Here is a 19,468-nt window from a genome sequence, read left to right on the forward strand (position 1 = left end):
TTTGCTTTTCAAAGCCTGAGGTTCCTTTGTCCTCATCAAAAATTTGGTAGTGGGAGGGAATGAAATGTAACAGAGAAGAGACACTAAACAAGGAAGAGGAGGAGGAGTTCCAGTTAGTTATCCCCTTAACACAGTCAGTGTTGTCCTAGAAAAGGCTTCTAGCAGCTTGAAAGCTTTAAGACAATCTGAAGTTTGTGACTTCAGATTGAAGAAAATCCTCTGAGCAGAAAAGCACAAAGTAATACCATGATCTTTTCTTCTGCTGCTGTTTCATTCTTTTCCAATGCAAAATGTGCATAGTGAATGCTGCTCTCATTCAGCTCAGATCTGAACATCTGCATTGCAGGTAAAAAGGTATTTTTTCAGCTTGGAGAATCTTTTTTTTTTAATCATAACAGTATCACTGAAAAGAAACTCCGTAATTTTTAACAAAGAGAAAGCAGAGAAAGGAACTTATCTCAGAGCATGGAAGAGTTTTAGTTCTTGTGTAATCTTAGAATCATGGAATCAAAGAATGGCTTGGAAGGGACCCCAAGGATCATCAAGTTCCAACCCCCATGCCACAGGCAGAACCACCAACCTCCAGATCTTGTACTGGACTAGGCTGCCCAGGGTCCCATCCAACTCGGACTTGAACACCTCCAGGAATGGGGAATTCACAGCCTCTCGGCATAATATTAAGGTAATAGTGAGGAACAGTCTATTATAATGGCATAAACCCACAGCCTCTCAAGACACTGCATATTTCCTGAGTGTTTTGGTATTTGAAAATATATACTTGTCAGCTGCTCTGAAAAAGCTTTTGGCACCTTGAGAGAAGGAATGGAAGATGCTGGTGCATTACCACCAGAGGAAAGTCATGGGCACTGGCAAAACTTGATTTGGTTCATTCTCCTTTTGTGGAGATATGAATATCCACAAGGACTGGTTGCAGAACAATGCAAAGCGTGTTGAGAAGAAGTGGAACCCAGAGAATGAAAGCTAACAGGATGCAGATGGTGCTAAGATTAAGCCTGACAGAATAACGATCTTTGTCCTGATGAAAAATGGGCGAGTGAAACATCAGTCAGCAACAGATCAGGCTCTGCTGAGGGCTTTTTTTGTTTGTTTGTTTAATGGTGTTGTGCAATCTGAGTGACAGGAAAGAAAGTTACCTTCCATTTCTAGACTTATTTCAGAAGGACATTTTTCACTGAGAACAGAGGTGAGGCCCTGGCTTTGCTGCCCAGATTGCTGTGATGTCCCATCCCTGGAGGTGCTCAAGACCAGGTTGGATGGGCCCTGGGCAGCCTGAGCTGGTGGGGGGCAACCAGCCCAGGGTAGGAGCTGGAACTGGATGGACTTAAAGGTCCCTTCCAACCCAAACCATTGTATGCTTCTATGAAACGTGGAAGTTAGAACAGGGTAAATCCCATAGACTGGCCACTGGCCACTGAATTGTCTTCACTCTCTTTTCTGTAAACCAGTAAAGACCAAAATAAGTGGGAAGATAGGGTTTTGAATTGTCCGGAAGCTCAAAGGGAGAGGTGGAGCTGGCCAGAAGAAGAGGGTGGCTTGTAGAAGGAAATTCAAGAGGACATGTTCACATTTAACTTGGCATAAATCTGTGCGGCTGCCACAAGGAACAACCGCACCTTAAACAAAAAACATCCCAGACAGGGAGGAGGGAGAAGAATTATTTAGAATAATGAATAGCAGGATGTAAATTGGAGGGGAAATAACACCAGCCAGCATGAAAACTACGGACAGCAATGTTTATTAGGCTGTGGAGCTGCCTTACATAGATCTGGGGACATTATGCACGAGGAGAAACACTTCTTCACCTCGTTAGTTTATGGAATATTTATATATTAAAATGATACATTTTTTTTCTGACAATTTTTTATTGAGTTTTCATTTTATACGATACCGCAAGGCAGCTGTAAGACATCTGGCATGTTGTTGTATCATTGCCATCCCGGTGGCAGCACCCTCATCTCACAGCAGGGCATCCGCATCTGAAAGAGAAATCAAGAAGAGCAGTTCCGCATTTACCAAGGACTTCCCCAACAGGTCTGCACAGAGTGTGGGGTTCTGTGTTTTGATGCTGTCATTCTTATCCTTCCTGGGCTTTTTTTTCTGTGTTTTCAGAACTGCTTTTCTGTTTACAGCAAAGAGAAAACTCTGTGTGAAAAACACACATTCTGACAGCAGGCAACTCACAGTCTCTGACTGTGGAAGACTTAGTGTAAAAGCTGCTGATAGGTTCTGTATTCACTAAGACAGAACATGCTGGGTTACATTTCATTTTATCTGAAAGCTAATTGATGTGATATTGTTGAAATAATACCTTTTTTCTTTGTTAGACTTTGTCCTCACTTTGTGTTCAATGTTGGGATTCCCTGCAGTGTGCTCTGAAAGCCAAAGTGTGGGTCTTGGAAGAATCTTTGCAGCACAGGAAGGAAATGTTATGAGAGTAGGATTTAATTTAGCTTCCCAGAGAGTTTTGATCCCACCTTAACCTCTGGACTATAAAGTAAAATAGAATACACTATATTATGTGTTTAGCAGTTAAAACAGATAAGAGCTCCTTGATCAACATGTCTGGGCAACAGCACTGACTGCTCATCTCAACACGGTTCTCTTTACAACCTGGTATTCTTTCTATTACTAAGATACTGCCAGCATCCAACACACTTGCTAGTTTAGAACTCAGCCTACAAAAAGGCAGAAAAAGGCCAAGGCTGAGTCAAATTTTCCTATATTTGAAGCTGCTTTTCAGCTGGGTCTCAAGACATTTGAGCACAATGAGCTTAAATGAAGTGAAGGATACTGTGCTTGAGACGTGCCCACAATGCTGGTAGCTGGTATCCCCGAATGGTGGGATCTTGTCTTTCACCTCAAATCCTGGTCTTTACCCATGCCTGTACATTTACACATGCATCACAGAGCAGTTATGAACATCTCAGCATCTCCCTCTCTCTCCTGCAGGTCAGTAAGAAGGGAGTAAGAATCAGCTTGCATGCTGCAGAGCTGGTTAGCTCACCCAGCCTTGGCTTTCGGGGCTGAATCTTCACATAGATATTGTCAGAGCTCCTCTCAAATACCAGCGCTGAAACAGTACTTTTGAAAATGACAAGGAAATAATTGTTCTCTTGAAGTTTTGAAAGACAAACAGGACTTAATTCTGAGCTACACTACAACATGACAGTTCTCTGGTTAAACCCTTTTGTTCTGAGAATCCAGAAGGAATGAGCAGTTTGAGATAAACCAGAAGCAGTCTGGGTCTGCTCACCTCCTCAGCCTTGGATTATGAATAGGACTGCATGCCAACCTTCTGCATTCTCATACTGCAGCACAGTGGCCACTACCAGTAGTTTCTTTCCTGGTCTTTCTCAATCAGATTCCCATGGAGTGAAAAAGAGAACTGGTTATTCTCCAGGCCATTTCCAAGCAAAACCAGTGAATCCAGGATTCCCCTCAACCTCTGTCTGCTATCCCCTTACACCTCCCATGAGCTGTACCTCTGTTCCCTTCCACACCCCCTTCATCCCTTCTCCATATCCACCTATGCTCTACTGTAGCTAGCTCGTATTTCCCTCCTTATCTCACTAGCTTTCCAGGGGGCAGTGGGCTCTTTCCTTTTCATGGAGGTTTCCCTGTGTGGGTTTAGGGGGCTGTTATTGGTAGTGATTCTTCCACTGCTGTACCTTGAAGCCTTCATCTTCTGGCCCCCACTCTGAATTTTAGTTTTCCAGCCTAGAATGCCTGATGATGACTTTAGGAACATTTGTAACACTGATGCAACCACTCACTTCACAGATTATGATTATTCTAGATTAAAATTACTCAAATTATAGGATTTCATCTTATAAATCTCTGGGTAGATTACATTAATAGTTGATTGCTATAGTTGCTTTGTTTCTTTTACATTTTCATCAGAACCTCACTGTACTGTTCAGTGTCCTACAATTTGCAAAGAAAATTATCTTAAAACAACAAAAAAGTTTCTGGCTTTTATTATAAACGAATCTGTAAGAACAACTGATGAATCACCATGTAGATTTTGTCCAATGTGATGATTAAATGTACTGTATTTAGACAAATCAGTGCATGCTAACACATAATTTCTCCAAAGACTGTAGCCCACAGGCAGGTATAATCTCAAGCTCCCTAAAAGAGCTGAGCAGTTTCAAAGTTTGTTATTCCTGAAGGCTCTTCTCCTGTTCTGACAGAGACCTGAGCCAAGAAAACAGCAGTAGGGTGCAGGCTGTGGAAGTATCTCTAGGACCTCACATTGCTCAAGCTGTCAATTTTGTCTTGAAAGTGTAAATAAATATATCCAAATATAGGGCTTTAGTAGACCCACATTTTTACCACATCTCTAGCACAGATGGGCCTTGAATCCACAGAGTGGGTCCTCTAACGTGTTCTTCTGGCAAAGCAGGGGCAATTTGCTGTGGTTGGCATGCAACAAAATCCAAGACCATCAATTGCTCCCTCCCTCATGTCTGTCCCCAGTGTAGCAGTAGGCACCCAAAATACCTAGCAGGAATTTGGGTTTGGGGCATAATGCAACCGAACTCAAAAGATCGTGCCTGTCAAGGGTGAGCTTTAGACGATCCTCAAAGGTCTCTTCCAAACCAAAGCCCTCTTCCCAAACCAAGTACCACAACATGTGGTATCTCGCTGTGGATTTCTCACAACTTCTACATTGCTGTTCAGCAGTGGTCTCATGCAGTGTTAGCAGAGGTCTGACTCATCCCTTTTGTTTGTTGCTTTTTTAAATAATGGCTTCCCATGGACTTCCTACCCATTCTGAAGGAAGTCCAGGCCCTACTAAGTCAAAACAGTCAGGGACTTTAACATGGGCAGGGTTTCATGAATGTCAGCGGTCAAACATAAAACCATGACAGTGACCTTCAGGTTTTGAGCAGAGACATTTAACATTTGGCCATGAGCATTTTTGTTCTGAGAATGAGCCTTTCCTGTCTGAATGGAAGCACTGAATTATGATGCCTGGCTGTCTGACCTAACCATTCTGAATATGTCTGTTTTCTTATCGCTAACCCTCTTAGTAGTCTTTATCCTCTCTTTACCTGTGGAGTGAGTTCTCCTCATTGCACCCAGACTAGAAGTTAAGAAGCTGAAAGAAAAATGAAGGAAAATCTTAATTTTTGTTGCTGTATTCATAATTTAGCCATGCAATTTATCAGACACTGATGCAGTAGCACACACACAAGGAACAAGACTGCTTGCAGACATCCCTCTTGTCTGGACAACAAGCAGTGTGTCAACCAGGGACCTTGGCTTCTATTTTCATCACATCACCCCTTCATCAGTCCCTCTTCTCAGGAGCGATTACTCATAGAAGATGAAAGCTGATATACAATTAAACAAAACAACTTTGATGTTTCTTCTCTGAAATCCAGTAAGCAAGATCAATGACTGGCTTGCTGTGCATAAAGCAAGGTGCAGTTGAGTTTTTGCATTCTTTCTGTTAGATACCAAACCCTGAGCAACCCCAGCCATGGTAGTACCTGTAAAAACTGCATAGTATTGTGCAGATACATTCCTCTCTTACTGAGCAAATATCTTTTTCTTTTTAAAACAGTCCCACTTAAAGGACTGAGGGAGGGAAGGAGCGAGAAAGGAAAAGGATTAAGCTGCATTGGTTGAGTGGGTTTGTTTGTTTGTTTGTTTTTTGTGCTTTTTAACTGATGTCAACTTAGGAGCTTTTGAGATCATAGAATCATAGAATCATAGAATCACCAAGGTTGGAAAAGACCTAAAAGATCATCCAGTCCAACCGCTCACCTATTACCAATAGCTCCCACTAAACCATGTCCCTCAACACAACATCCAGTCGTTCCTCGATCCTTTTAGAGGGTGGTTGTTTGTTTTTTTTTCCTCCAGAACAGCTTATTTTATGGTCCCATCTCAGCTAGTAAAGGAAATTCATGCCAGTATAAAAATCAGTCATCCAATGCCATCATCTGTTCTGCCCTGAGAAGGATGGTAAAGTTGATGGATGTAATTGATGCTGGTCATTCAAAGAGGTGTTACACAGAGCCTGCTAAAGCAAAGGCATTGATTGCATTTGATTTCTGTTTGATTGCATGTCAGAGGCAGCAGTAGGTTGGAAAAAAAATGGGAGAGACAACGCCAGAAGGGTTGCAGGCACAACCACAGAAGCACTGGCGATTGCCAAGGAAAAGCAATTAGGGAAAGATAGACTTGTAGATAGAAAGGAAATGAGATTTGGAGCACTGAGGAAAGATACTGCATAATACTTCTCCCTCCCCTCTGTGTTTTGTGAAATGAAGCCTTGCACGTTCTCTGTTAATAAACAGTAGTGCTGTAGAGATTGCACTCCTGTCTCCGCCATTCACAGTTCATCTAAGAGGAAATACCTCACAAGGCAGCACTGCTAACCTCACAGATCAGAAAGAGGAATGCTACTTTGCCTTTCTGAAGTAACCCCTCACTGGTTGAAAGCATTATGGAGTATTTTTGTTTCCTAATACCTGAGACATGTTCAAATTGCTCCTTCCCATATGTCTAAAATAAATGATTCTTTTTTTTCCCCCTGGAGGTGTTCAAGAGATAGATGTAGATGTGGTACTGGTTAGTGGGCATGGTGGGGATGGGCTGATGGTTGGACAAGATGATCTCAGTGGTCTTCTCCAACCTTAATGATTCTACAATTCTATTCTTATTCTAAAAATCTATCACCACCACCTGACATTGCTTGCACTGTCTCATTAGTCCCTGAACTATTTCTAAAATGAGCCTTGCAACTCTGGGATTGTCTTCATTGTGGATCTTTCATAACACCACCAGCATGGCCAAGATTTAACCAGTAGAGAAGTCCACAGTTGCAGATGCCCCATCCCTGAAGGTATTCAAGGCAAGGCTGGATGTGACTCTGGCCAACCTGGTCTGGTGGTTGGTGACCCTGCACATAGAAGGGAGGTTGAAACTGGATGATCTTTGTGCTCCTTTTCAACCCAGGCCATTCTATGATTCTATGATTCCAGTGTAACTAAAGGTGGCTGTAGTGAAACCAAGGATGTTAAGGGAGCCCTGAAACCCTAACATAGAGTGGAGCACTCCCAGTTCTTAATTATCTCCACAAAGCAAACAGCTCCACATAAGTTTAACCAGAAGTAGATGCACAGTCTGTGAGTTCTGGTTTGATGTTTCCGGAGCAGTTGATTTTTAGTGTGCTCTATTTCTTGTGTTTTTACTCCTTTGTGTGTCTGGCTTCCAGCTAGCTGCATACATGGCTCCGTGAGAAATAAAGATATAGAACAGCTAAATGCATGCAGAATGGCGGTTGTTGTACAGGTGATGTACGGGTGAATGGCAGGTGATTTTTTTCTGGGTCAGAAAACTAGGCTTTGCGTGTGCTTCACACGGTGTCCACGTCACGGAACCTGATTGAAACCACTTATATTTTTAGCATTGTATTTTAATCAGACTGTTTTTATTGAGTCCCAAGTGTGCTCACGTAAAACAGCCTCGCTGTCTTTTTGTTCTCTGAAGCAATTTATCAAATGTAATCCCAAGAGAGATGGAGAAGATGTGGTGATGAAGGCTGAATTTGTTGCTTACGCTGCATTCTTTTGTTTCAGAATGCTTACCCTGCATCTTTTCCTCAGAAAAAGATCAAGATAATTGATTTTACTGCCACTTGGATGTTTCTTATTTACTGCTGGCCTGTATTTCTCAGTATTCAGAGCTCTACCTGCTGTCCTTCAAAGAATAAATAAGCTTTTACCTCTGCTGCAAGCTGTCTGCCCTTGAAAGAAACTTGGCTGCTAATCTTTCCTGTTCAGTCATCAGCAAACCTTTTGCTGAGTTCAATTTGCAGACCTCATTTTTTCCTTCTGCCTGGCTTGTAGGAGGGATTTTATGAAAGATTTACCTTCAGTCAATTTTAAGCATCTTATTTCAATGGGTAAAGTTGGCCAGTTCATCTCTATGGGTAACCACTGCTGCCAGCTGGGAGAGCATGACCCTGGTGGGGACCTCTCTGAGTGGGGACTGACCTGGGACTCCTAAGAGCATTGCAAGTCACTTACCTTTCAACTTTTTGGCTGAACTCTGACACCTCCTGAATGCCTGAACACCTCATGGAGTCCAGAATGCCTGGACCAGGTTCAGGTCCAGCTGGGTGCCTTGAGGCATTGGAAACTTTTGTGTTTTATTGAAACTGGGCCTTCAACATTCTGATTCAGCACTAAGGAAATACGAGGCCTGATTAAGTATCCAGTTCCCCATGTGGCTGTGTCAGCAAGAGATGTCACCTTACCCAGATGCATGGCCTTTTCTGCTCCTGGAGGTTTCCCTTTCAAAGCCATTAATTCTTAGTCTAAATTAAGAAATCCAGTTTAGTTTGGAGTAAAATACTGAGCAGTTTTTCATCTGAATTGCTCCCTGCATGTGACAGCAGGGAAAAGCAGCTAGAACTAAAAACATGGTGCACTGTCATAGCCTGGATGCAGTCAATCTGTGCCATGGACATTGATGAGGCACACAACTAGACAATGAAAGAATAGGTGTCTTTATTATTTATAGAAAATGCTGCATTGAAACAATGCCATTCTTTTTACAAGCATGTCTTAACTTGGAATATCTGCAATGATGTTACTAATTAGTGCTTTCAAGTCTTGGATAATAATTCCTTTCTAAATGTGGATGGCAGCAATACAGCACCCCTTTTTATGAAGGTTAACATCTGTGAATAATGCTTTTGAGATAGGCCATGTGTATGTGATTAGCTCATTGGTTACTGGGCTCCATTTTAAAGAATTACACTGAATAAATGAGCCATTAGTTTCCTTTTCTTTTTTTTCCCCATTTCTGATCTTTTTGTGTGATTGCATCTTGATCAGTGTTGAAGTCAGCACTTTTATTTTTCCTCTCTTCAAAGCAATCCTTCTCATCATTAGGATTCCCACAGTAGACTGTGGGAAGATATCTGCCCTCCTGAAAGAGTTGTATGAGAGAAGACCTTGCCAGAGAGAGCAACCCAATTATGTTTGTTTATTCATCGCTCATGTGGATGTACAATGGAAGTTGTTTCCAGTCTCCTCTTGACTCTCCTCTATGACTTTTTCTAGCTAATATTTCACCAACCCCAATCTATGACCTGATCTGAACTCTCAGGGGCTGGGCAATAGTAGGGACATGTCAGCAGCAATAATGTATTTCTCCATTGTTCCAGATGCAGTGCCAATCAGTAGTACAACTTTTGCTTTTGTGAGCAGATAACAAGGCAAAGAAAATGCGTGCTTCATCCTGCCAAGAGGAGTCATCAATTTAGAGCCCCTGATTTGTGCTGATTACAGGATACTAAGAGCAGCATAAACAGTTTGCCCCGAGACATGTGGAGGAAACTGCTGCTCTGGGGTTAGTGGTGCTAAAAACGAGCATCAAAAAAACTCAAAATATCTGAGCAGAGATCAGTCAATGTGAATATTGTTTTCAGCAATAACATCAAAGAGGAGAAAAATAAGCCACAAGTCTAAAAATATGTTCCTATAATGCTGTCTTCCAGTTCCTAATTTTATTAAAAAGAAGACATTTTAATTTAAACAGTGGTGGACTCTGTGTGGAGATGCGTTTAGTCTCAGTGCAATGAGGTTATACAATTGCCAGCACAGACACTTCGTACTAAGATTTCATCCAAACATTTAACTTTCTGTTTTGTTTCTTGTAGTTTTGGATGTTTTTCTTTTGTTTTGCATTTGTTGAATACAAGTGTCAAAAATCAGGGTCATATATTCAGGAAAAATAAGGCACTATAAGGCTAAGTGACTTGCCAAGGCAATCACCATGGCAAATATTGACCAGTGTGTTCACATTACATGGATTCATTGTGACCACTGATTTTACGGTGACAGCTGAGGAATAGCAGTGAGTTACAGAGTGAAGCTGTATATGAATATCAAGCCCTCGTTTTAGACAGCCAGTATTTCCACTTCTTAAATATGATCACTTTTTAAAGGCATTGGCAGATGTAGCCTTAAGGCCAGAGCTATGTACAAGCTCAGACTGGATGAGCAGAGCAAGACAAGCTTCCCTTGCCATGTTTACAGCCCCTTGAGACATAGGGCAAAACGGGATACAGCTGCTGGGAGCAAAACAGACTTCTCTGAGTTCACCTGACATCGTGTGGTGCTGGTCAATGAGAACCCCAGACCCAGAGGAGTGCCCGTTGCTTTAGGCTAGGCCTGACTTTAGTTGTTTACAGCAGAGCTGTTAATACCAAAAGACACTGTTTGGCCTCCTGATGTAGTCTGTTGATACAGGCATTTCTGGTACACAGTTCAGCTCCATCCTGGATCCATCTCTCATATAGGTCAGGTGATCAAACTCCAGAAGAGTTTGTATGTTTTTAGTGTTCCACTGAATAGAACTCGCCATAGAGACTGTTGTCCAGCAGGAGCTGGACTCAGTGACGCTCATGGGTCCCTTCCAACTCAGGATATTCTGTGATTCTACAACTGTTGACATTGGTAGCTGGATGACAAGGATCACGCTTTTCACTGCTTGAACTGCCAGCAATAAGCTCTTCATCAACGAACATGTAACAAGGCTTTTGGTAAAGTCTCCTTTGCAGTTACCAAAATGATTTTAACAAGAAAGCTCTTCTGGATTAAGGCAGAGTTTACTCCCTAAAACAAAGCCATTCCACAAGGCTGAAATGTACAACACTAGTGGTTATTTGAGTGAACTTGAATTAACAATCTTGAGCCTTGGGTTTTGGAAAGAGAATGGAACTATTAGTAATTCCTTGAGGTCTCATTCCCATACAAGTGAATGCTCTGTTCTTGTGCTCAGTCCCTCACTTTTTCGAATTTTTGAGTTTCACCTGTTGTTTGTGTTGGTTTTTTTCTCTTAGAGTAACTAATTTTAATACAAATATTTTTATTTCCTAGAGGGTTGTTTATCACCATCCATGACAAGGGCCATATCGCAACAATGCTAAACTCTTGGCCTGCGGAAAACATTAAGGTATGTTTCATGTCTTCTTTGAGCTGGGTAATTAAAAGGAGCTGGATGTAAAATGGGATGTTGAATGACACTCTTTGGAATAATTACATAATTGCCTATTTTTAAAGACCATTAAGAAGTATTACCAGTCCCAGAAAGTTTCCAGGCTAGTGGCTGAACCTGAGATAATCTGTCATGTGCGTATGCAGCCAAGTACATCTTTATTAAAGTTAGCAGGACCTTGTTCAATCAAAAGAGCTTGCATGATAATAAATTCATACAGAAAGGTGTTGTGAAGATGTAACACTTGAGTGTTGAAGCATGCTGTGACTCACTCACAACTTGTTAGGTGAACCAAAACTCTTTAGGATATCTCCATAACTGAGTTGCTTGTAGGGCTCCTTCCCAATCCCGGTGAGTCATGCATCATTCAGAACACTGCCAAATTTGCAAGGAATATTTGATATCCAGCAGCTGAAGAAATTACAGACACCCCACCCAGAAAATAATCTTTTGAAGAGTTTTTCAGTAAGGCTCAGGGCTGGGCAAGTCCCTGGCATAAAATACAGTCAACACTTAAGACAGGTCATGTTAGTCACCTTTTTTCCAGAAGATGTAATCCTATTCCTTGTCTTTGCAACCTGGATATTTTGTCCAGACTCTGTCCAAAAATGACAGTATTTCCATTTGTTTCTGATCAGGATTGTGAGCAGAACTCATTCTGGCCAATAGGTATGTTTTTGCAGATGGGGAAGCCAGCACGGAGAGATTAAACTCTTGTTGAAACATCCCTCTCTGGCACCCAGAACTGACTACAGGAAGAGCAGTGATCCATAAAGGAGATTCAGACACTCTGCTTTCTGGATTTGTCAAACTATGAAGGCAGTAACCAGCATCAGTTTTGGACTGCAGGGTTCCTTAAGTGTTTGTACTCAGACTTTGCCACACCCGAACTGGTAGGCATCTACACACCTGAGATTTTGAGATAAGTAGGGAAGTACCTGAACTGCACCTAAGTCCCTGGAGGGACCCAGTTGTTTGAACAGGCTCAGATCACACTGATCGCTAACAAAACTGAGTCCCTTTAAGTGAAGAAACATTTGGAGGTGCTATCCCACTTTGTGCTTTGTGCCTTCTTAGAGCTTTAAGCCAGCAGCATTTACTGTGGCAATGGGAGCTGTTAAGCTGTGTTCCTGGGTCCTCTGGAAGGACTGGACTAGCACTCTGCTGAGTTTAGCAAAGCGTCAGCCAAGCTCTGCCCGCCTCCAGCTCTCCTGTTGAATTTGGGCTGCTCTGAAGGAACCCAAGTGCCAGAAGCGGAATGAACAAGTCATTTCAGAGCAAATTCATGCAGGAGTGTGGGATTTTTGCATCCCTTCCAGGATTGCTAATGAATCTTTCCATGAGGAAGCACTGGGTAAAATATGGGCAGCCCTCTGTTAGTTTTCTCTCACAGAATCACAGAATTATCAAGGTTGGAAAAGACCTAGAAGATCATCTAGTCCAACCATTACCAATACTTCCCGGCTAAATCATATTCCTCAACACCACATCCAAACGTTTCTTGAACACTCCCATGGTTGGTGACTCCACCACCTCCCTGGGCAGTGCATTCCAATGCCTGACTACCCTTTCTGAGAAGAAATACTTCTCGGAATACTCTCTGTACTCTTTTCTGCATGATGGCCCAACTACAGCAAGAGGAATGCAGAGAGTTGTACAGGATAGTGTTGTGGTAGGGTGTTACAACAGCAATGGGTTGAAACCGACTTTGATGGTTGGACTAGATGATCTTATGGTCTTTTTACCTCAAACTGAGCATAATACAGAAACTTCCCTTTCCCAGACAAGTGTGCAGCCTGCAAGCAACTTGACCAGCCTTACTACCTTCCTTCCTTCACTCTGTCTCTCCTTCCATAGGGTACTTCCCCTGGGAAAACACAGAAGAAATGTTCTCTGTTTCACAAGCATACAAGTGCAGTGGAGATGTTTTTAGGCTTTTCCGCACAGTCAGAATTTTCACTATCTTTAATGTAATTTGCATCAGCTTCTGGATAAACCTGTAGCAGTGCATGTGCTTGCTGCTTTCCCTATTCCCAATACAGCCCTCTGGTCCCAATTGCATCCAGGGTGTGGTGAAGGAGTGAGCGCACACCCAGAAACAGATGGAGCCCACCCAAAAAGAGTCTTTCCCATCACTAACACTTCACATTGACTCAGAAGGAAAAACAAATAGGAAAATGTCCCAAAAGCGGGATAAATGTGCAAATTGCTGTTATGATCATGAATTTCCCATGGCAGGGCTTGTTCAGCCTCTGGCCCGGTAGGTTTTTAGTCATTCCAGTTTTAATGGTCTTTTCACTGAATTTTCAATTACTTTTAGGAATTCTAAGTCCTATTGACAATGGACTGGCAACAAGACAACAACAAACATTCTTCATGTGGGATTTCAAAATAGTCCTTATTACCTAGAGGTTGTCACTATTCCTGTGTGCATTACACCCTGGAATCTGTCATACACGGTACCACCCTGAAACTTGAGTGGCTTTTCTTGCTAAAGGGCAAAATAGATGTAAAAAGCAGAATAGATGTTTCCTGTGTATTTTCAGTGTATCCTCAGGCTTATTCCTGAGCTATGTAACATAATATAATTCTGGACTGTTACAAACATTGGTTTAGTCTGAGGGAGAAAATAGCCTTGGGAGGAGTGCATAGTTTACGTTGAATAAGAGGGTGATTGTTCATTGTGAATCCCATGTGCACGACTTTAAGTCCTTCCATGGCTTCTCCCTTTAATCATCTGAAATATGCAGGGAAAAGACACTGAAAGAAATCAGTGTTCATCTTCCTGAAATAGAAAAGTGAAGCAAAAAGTTTATTCCATTCCTAAACAACGAAATGCTTTGCTGTCCCATCATTAAAGCAACACATCTGTATTATCCCCACCCATAAAAATAAAGTCCATCTGTTGAGATAGCAGCTATTGCCCTATTCTCCTATTAGTACAGCACACAAGCATCTTCAGTTTAACATTAACACTGTACATTGCACTATTGCTGAAATACAAGAAATTGGTTTCATGAAGAGTTAAATAGCAATCTCACCTGGGTGGCTAAAGTATCTAGTGCTAAATATGTAGAGTGGGAGCCCTTCAGCCCACTCTGCTTGCCCATGCTGATGGCATCTGTCTACTGTCTTGGAGTTTGGTGTACCAGAGGCAAAGGGACCCTAATGTAATGAGTTTTACATTCGTTTTCATGCTGGTTGTTCCCCAGCAAGTCTTCAAGAGTGGGCAGGCATGAACTTGTTACTTCACAGAGGAGTTTCAGAAGTGCAAGCACTTTTGTGCAGAGCTCTTTTTCAAGGCCAAAAAGAAAGTCAAAGCCAGATCTCATTTGTGCATCTGCTGGTTGTGCAGGCGGGGATACAAGAAGAGCCATGCCCTCTGGGTTCTGCTATATGTGAGCTGAAATGCTGGCAAGCAGAGCTGCTGCTCTCCCATGCTGAGAGCAGTTACCCATCAGCCACATTATCTCCATCCCAAAATGAGCAGCCCTGTATCACTAACAGCTAAGTAAAAAATACTGAATCATGAAGGTTGGAAAAAACCTCTAAGACCATCTAGTTCAACCCCAGTCCACCCCTACCATGTCTACTAACCATGTTCCTCACTGCCACAACTCCACAGTCCTTGAGCACCTCCATGAGCAGCAACTCTACCATTTCCCTGGGCAGCTGTGCCAATGCCTCACCACTCCTTCTGATAAGAAATGTCTACTATCCAACCTAGACCTCCCCTGGCACAACTTAAGACCATTACTTATCCTATAGGCCATTACCTTTTGTCATATATATTTGGTGGCAGTGTTATGTAGAAGGAACAAATATCCATTGCACAATGCAACTGCAAAATGGCATTGATGCAAAAATCATGGTGCTGGTTTTGTTGTTAGAGCACTGACAACTCCATTCAGCAGTGTCTTTTGGTCCTCCTAGGCTATCGTGGTGACAGACGGTGAGAGGATTCTCGGCTTAGGAGATCTAGGAAGTTATGGTATGGGTATCCCGGTGGGGAAGCTTGCTTTGTACACCGCGTGTGGTGGAGTTCACCCACAGCAGTGTCTCCCTGTCCTGCTGGATGTTGGCACAGACAACGAGGTAAGACCTAGAGATTTTCATAAACCTGCCAGGGGGGGAGGAGGAATTGAGATTAATGCTTAGCTGAGGCCAGTTCCCTAAATGTGGAAGCAAAGCCAAAGACATCCAGGATGAGACAATGGCTAGACCAGCACTGCAGGGAAGGGACCAGGTTGCACTGCTGTTTGATGCTCATGAAACTTTTGCTTTTACTGGAAACTGAAATGAACACTGAACAACCTTATGGTCCCCTGGAGAGAAGTGTGTTGCCATTTGGAGCTGAAGGATCAGCTCCACCTTTCAGCATGGCCATGTGAGATAAAAGACTTCAGACAGAAAGATCTAGATTTATTCTTCTCACGGTGATTGTGAGAAAACAGATACCCATGTCTGCATAAAGATGATGGTATTCCAGAAAACAGGGAATCCCTGCTGGGTGGTTTGAGGATGATTAATTGCAGTGTTTTGTTGGTGTGCACTCTTGGCTACAAGTGATAACCAGACAGGAGGACTGCATCTGTTTGCAGATTTTTTGCTTTCTGACTCTGGCTCAGAAAGTGCAACATTTTAGCTATGCCAGGATGTACATCAGTGAGGATGACTTTTTATTACAAGGAATATGCTGTCATTATATGTGATGACCAGGCTTTGTCCACTGATGCAAACTGTATTGTGCCTCACTGACCCTTAGGAAACCAAACGTTTCTTGAGAGAAACAGAAATCTCGGGTGTAAAAGCTTTAAGCTTGTTATGAAGACAGATGCTACCATGATGCTTGCATGAGTGCCTGATGTTTTCCGAAGCGCTCACTGGAATTTAAACAGAAAGACAGCAGATGGCCATGGATGACATCTAAGTTGAGGCTGCCAATTAGCTTTTTGATCTCAGTCTCAGGGCTGTTTTATCCCTCTGGCACAGTGATCTATCACAGACTGGTAGAACATAAGGTATACTCCATCTCAGCCTGATCCACAGCCTTTCCTGAAAATTGGGACCTCTGAGTTTGGACCTTCTGAGGCTAAAGCAGGACTCTTCTCACTTATTGTCAATTCCACTCCATAAAGGAGTGCACTTCAGCTTGATCCTTTCATCTTTTCCTCCTCTTCCTCCCTCATGCTTTGCACACCACTGAGTGCTGCACGCTCTGAGCTCCTGTCCAGAGGCACATGGATCTAAGCGCTTCCTCACCCATGGGAAGATTCTGTTCACAGATGTCAATCTGTTTCAATCTTAGCATCCACTGAGGGACACTAAGATTCTAAATGACACTACTGATTTCTTAGGCATCTCCAGAAGTCAACTGGTGTCAGAGAAAGGGACTGCCTGAATCACTCTCTTGGGCACTTTTATTCTGCCTAAGATCAAGTTTAGCTTATATGACCTCGATATTCTCTGTGGAAGCAGTTTTCACAGCTGCAATTACAATATAGAATTTACTGCTTTCCAGCAATATAATCAGTGTATTTACTTGCAATAAAAAGAACTGATTTATCTCACAGCTTTCTTATAAACCCAGCCCAACCCAGCCCTAACCACATTCTAGTAACATCCTGCCCCACAAGTAAACTCATTTATCAGTATAGAAACAGACACCTCCTGTAGGCATTCATCCTGTTCATCTCTGCCTATTGCTATATGGTGAGCCTGGGGCACCTCAGGTAGAATGGAGTAAGTACATCAGACATATTATGATTTTAGCAACAGTTCCAGCTTATCTTTCTGACAGTCCATAATACTTGGTAGGCTGTCAGCAAATCAGTCCTATCAGAGCTTGGCCTTTTTCAGCTTGCTATTGAGGGAATGCTGTACTCCATGAACAGTTCCACTGTCCTAAAAGAACTATCAGTAAAACATGAGAATTGGTCTTCTCTGCTTCATGGCCCCTAAGAGTTAAAGTATCAAACTCAGTGGAAAACCTCTCTCATCTTTCCTTCGAAGGAAACATCTGTGGCTGTAAAAGCAGATCTTATTTTAGCCCACCTGCCAGTATCTGGGGCCATATGGCTGCTGGACAATAGGTTTGCAATGGCTGGTCACCTTCTCGTATTGATGATTCAGTTCCTGAAATCAGAAGGGAAGTTGGGTTGCTTTGCAAGTGACTCACTGAGGTGTTGGCCCACCTGTGTCCTGCCGCTGTTTGCTCCATGATTTTCCCCAAAATATCTGTTATTTTCATGCTGAGTCAGTCCTTTTTAGATGGCTTGAGAATCCTCATTTACCACCTAGTGGACTGGTTTGGCGGAGCAGCCTGCTTTTATGTTCACAACAAGCACTGAAAAATGAATGAATGAATCTGTTGTGAAAATCCCATATCCTTTGACAACTGCAGACAGCTGGAGTGGAGTGAGAGCTAGGTGAAGGGCTTGGGCACATCTCGGCATCCCATCACAGGTTCTGGTCTGCTATGGGCCCAAAAGCTCAAATTACCCTTGCCATAGAATCATAGAATCCTTAGAGTTGGAAGGGAACTTTGAAGGTCATCCAGTCTAACTCCCCTGCAATGAAGAAGGACATGCACAGCTTGATCAGTTTGCCCAGAGCCTTGTCATTTTGGTCAGTCATCACTTCAGATGATTTTCATTGCTCAAACTACTGTTTATGGCCACATCTTTCCCAGTAACCTCCAGTGCAAAATCAAGTGCTAACTGAAGAGTAAACACTCCTCTCACAAAGTCAGCTTTATTCACTGGGAATGAGATACCTCAGCAGGGAGTCTTGGTGGAGCTCCGGGGGAGATGCAGAGTTCCATTGCCCACTGCAATTAAGGAGCATCAAGCCCCTCTGACTTTATTCCCACAAAAAGTCAGTCTGTAGCACAGCTGACTTCTTACAGATGCACTTTCTGCTCATAAAAACTACGTGATCTGGTCTTCTCTGCAAAGTGAGTAGCAATAATTTGGCCACAACAAGCAAACTTTCTTGGGTAGGCTGGGCCATAAATCTCCACCCAGCCGTGGATGAGATGCTGTCAACAGGATTGCTTTGTGTCCTAGGCTCTCCTGAGTGATCCACTCTATATTGGACTGAAACACAAGAGGGTCCGTGGGAAACAATACGACGAACTGATTGATGAGTTTATGCAGGCGGTTACCGACAAGTAAGTGGTGTTACATACATGGCTCCTCTGAGCTGCTTCCATTTAAGAACAAATGTTGCAACTCTTGAAATAAACATTAGCGTAATGGATGGTTACAGGCAAAGAAGGGTCATTTAAATGCAGGTCTCCTGGGTGGCCTACAAATGACTCTTTGTGCTTGAGCGCTCTGCGTCAAAATTATTTATGTCTTCAGAGAGCTGAAACGGGACTGACTATTTATAACCATTTCCTGTCCATATAGGCCAGAGGTGTCAAACATATGCCCCGTGGGCTGGATCTGGTCTCCATCATGTATTTATGAGACTCATTCAGCATAGGCAGAATCTAAACTTTGCTTTGTTTACGTTTCATACAGGATGTTTCTAGCTTACCGTTATGGGGGAGATCTAATTGGAAATGGCGTGCTGCTGAGTGTGATGGTGTCTGTGTGAGCTGTAAGCAGCCTGTCTGTCACTTAGCTGAAACAGCAGCTTCCCTGTTGGTGTGATGAGGCCACATTTTGAGCGTTGCCTTTTTCATGGTAGGACAGACCACATGCATGTTTCCATTCCTACTGTCTCGCAGGGATGTGGGGTCTTTGCTGTACCAAGGAGTCTGACATGGAAGGAGCAGAGGCTCCTCAGTGCTGCATGTGCACCTCTGGCACTGCACTGATTGCCTCCTTCCAGAAAAAGAAAACATGAAAATCTACATGATTTGTGGAGAGATCACCATGAGGAAGAAAGTGAGAACTGCTCTTTCAGAAGAAAATAATAACTGGAAAGCCCCAAGCTCCCGAGCTGCTTCTGCCCTTCCTAAAGCATCAGAGGACACTGGTCAGGAGAGGCAGAGAGCTGAATCTGTTCCTGATTCATGGGCTGCTGCTCATCTGTGCACTGTAGGTGTGTTGTAGGGTCTTTCCTTCACAGCCAAAGGAATTACATTTGATCTTCCTTCGTTCTGTCTTCCCAGCATTATGCTGCACACTGGACATGTGCAGTGCTGCAGTTAGGATGGGAGAACCTATGATTCTATGATCTCCTCTGCTGCACGGCAGCATGATGTAAACGTGCCCTGTATGATGGCAGGCCAGTACATCACCCCTCCCAGGTGCATGTGCCCACAGCTGTGAATGTAAACACAGCCACACAGCCTTGCCTGCTGCATTCAGAATACCTGAGGATGACTGCAGCGAAGAGATGGTTGTGCCTGTACCACACATCAGTGATGCCGTACACAAGTTCAGTTGTTTGGGGATCCAGTTCTATCTTT

General features: G+C 43.0%; 1 protein-coding gene across 3 annotated transcripts in view; it reads left to right on the top strand.

Moving 5' to 3' along the window:
• Positions 1-19,468, top strand: part of ME3 (malic enzyme 3) — a 99,329-nt gene that overhangs the window by 61,878 nt on the left and 17,983 nt on the right. For all 3 annotated transcript variants that reach the window (XM_085536495.1, XM_085536496.1, XM_015852389.3), the window contains 3 exons: positions 10,929-11,004; positions 14,980-15,141; positions 18,114-18,217. In XM_085536495.1, coding sequence (XP_085392621.1) covers positions 10,929-11,004; positions 14,980-15,141; positions 18,114-18,217 — 342 coding nt within the window. The remainder of the gene's footprint in view (positions 1-10,928; positions 11,005-14,979; positions 15,142-18,113; positions 18,218-19,468) is intronic.

Source organism: Coturnix japonica, chromosome 1, assembly GCF_054131305.1.
Source record: "Coturnix japonica strain WE chromosome 1, WE-NBRP24, whole genome shotgun sequence".
Lineage (NCBI taxonomy): Eukaryota > Metazoa > Chordata > Aves > Galliformes > Phasianidae > Coturnix > Coturnix japonica.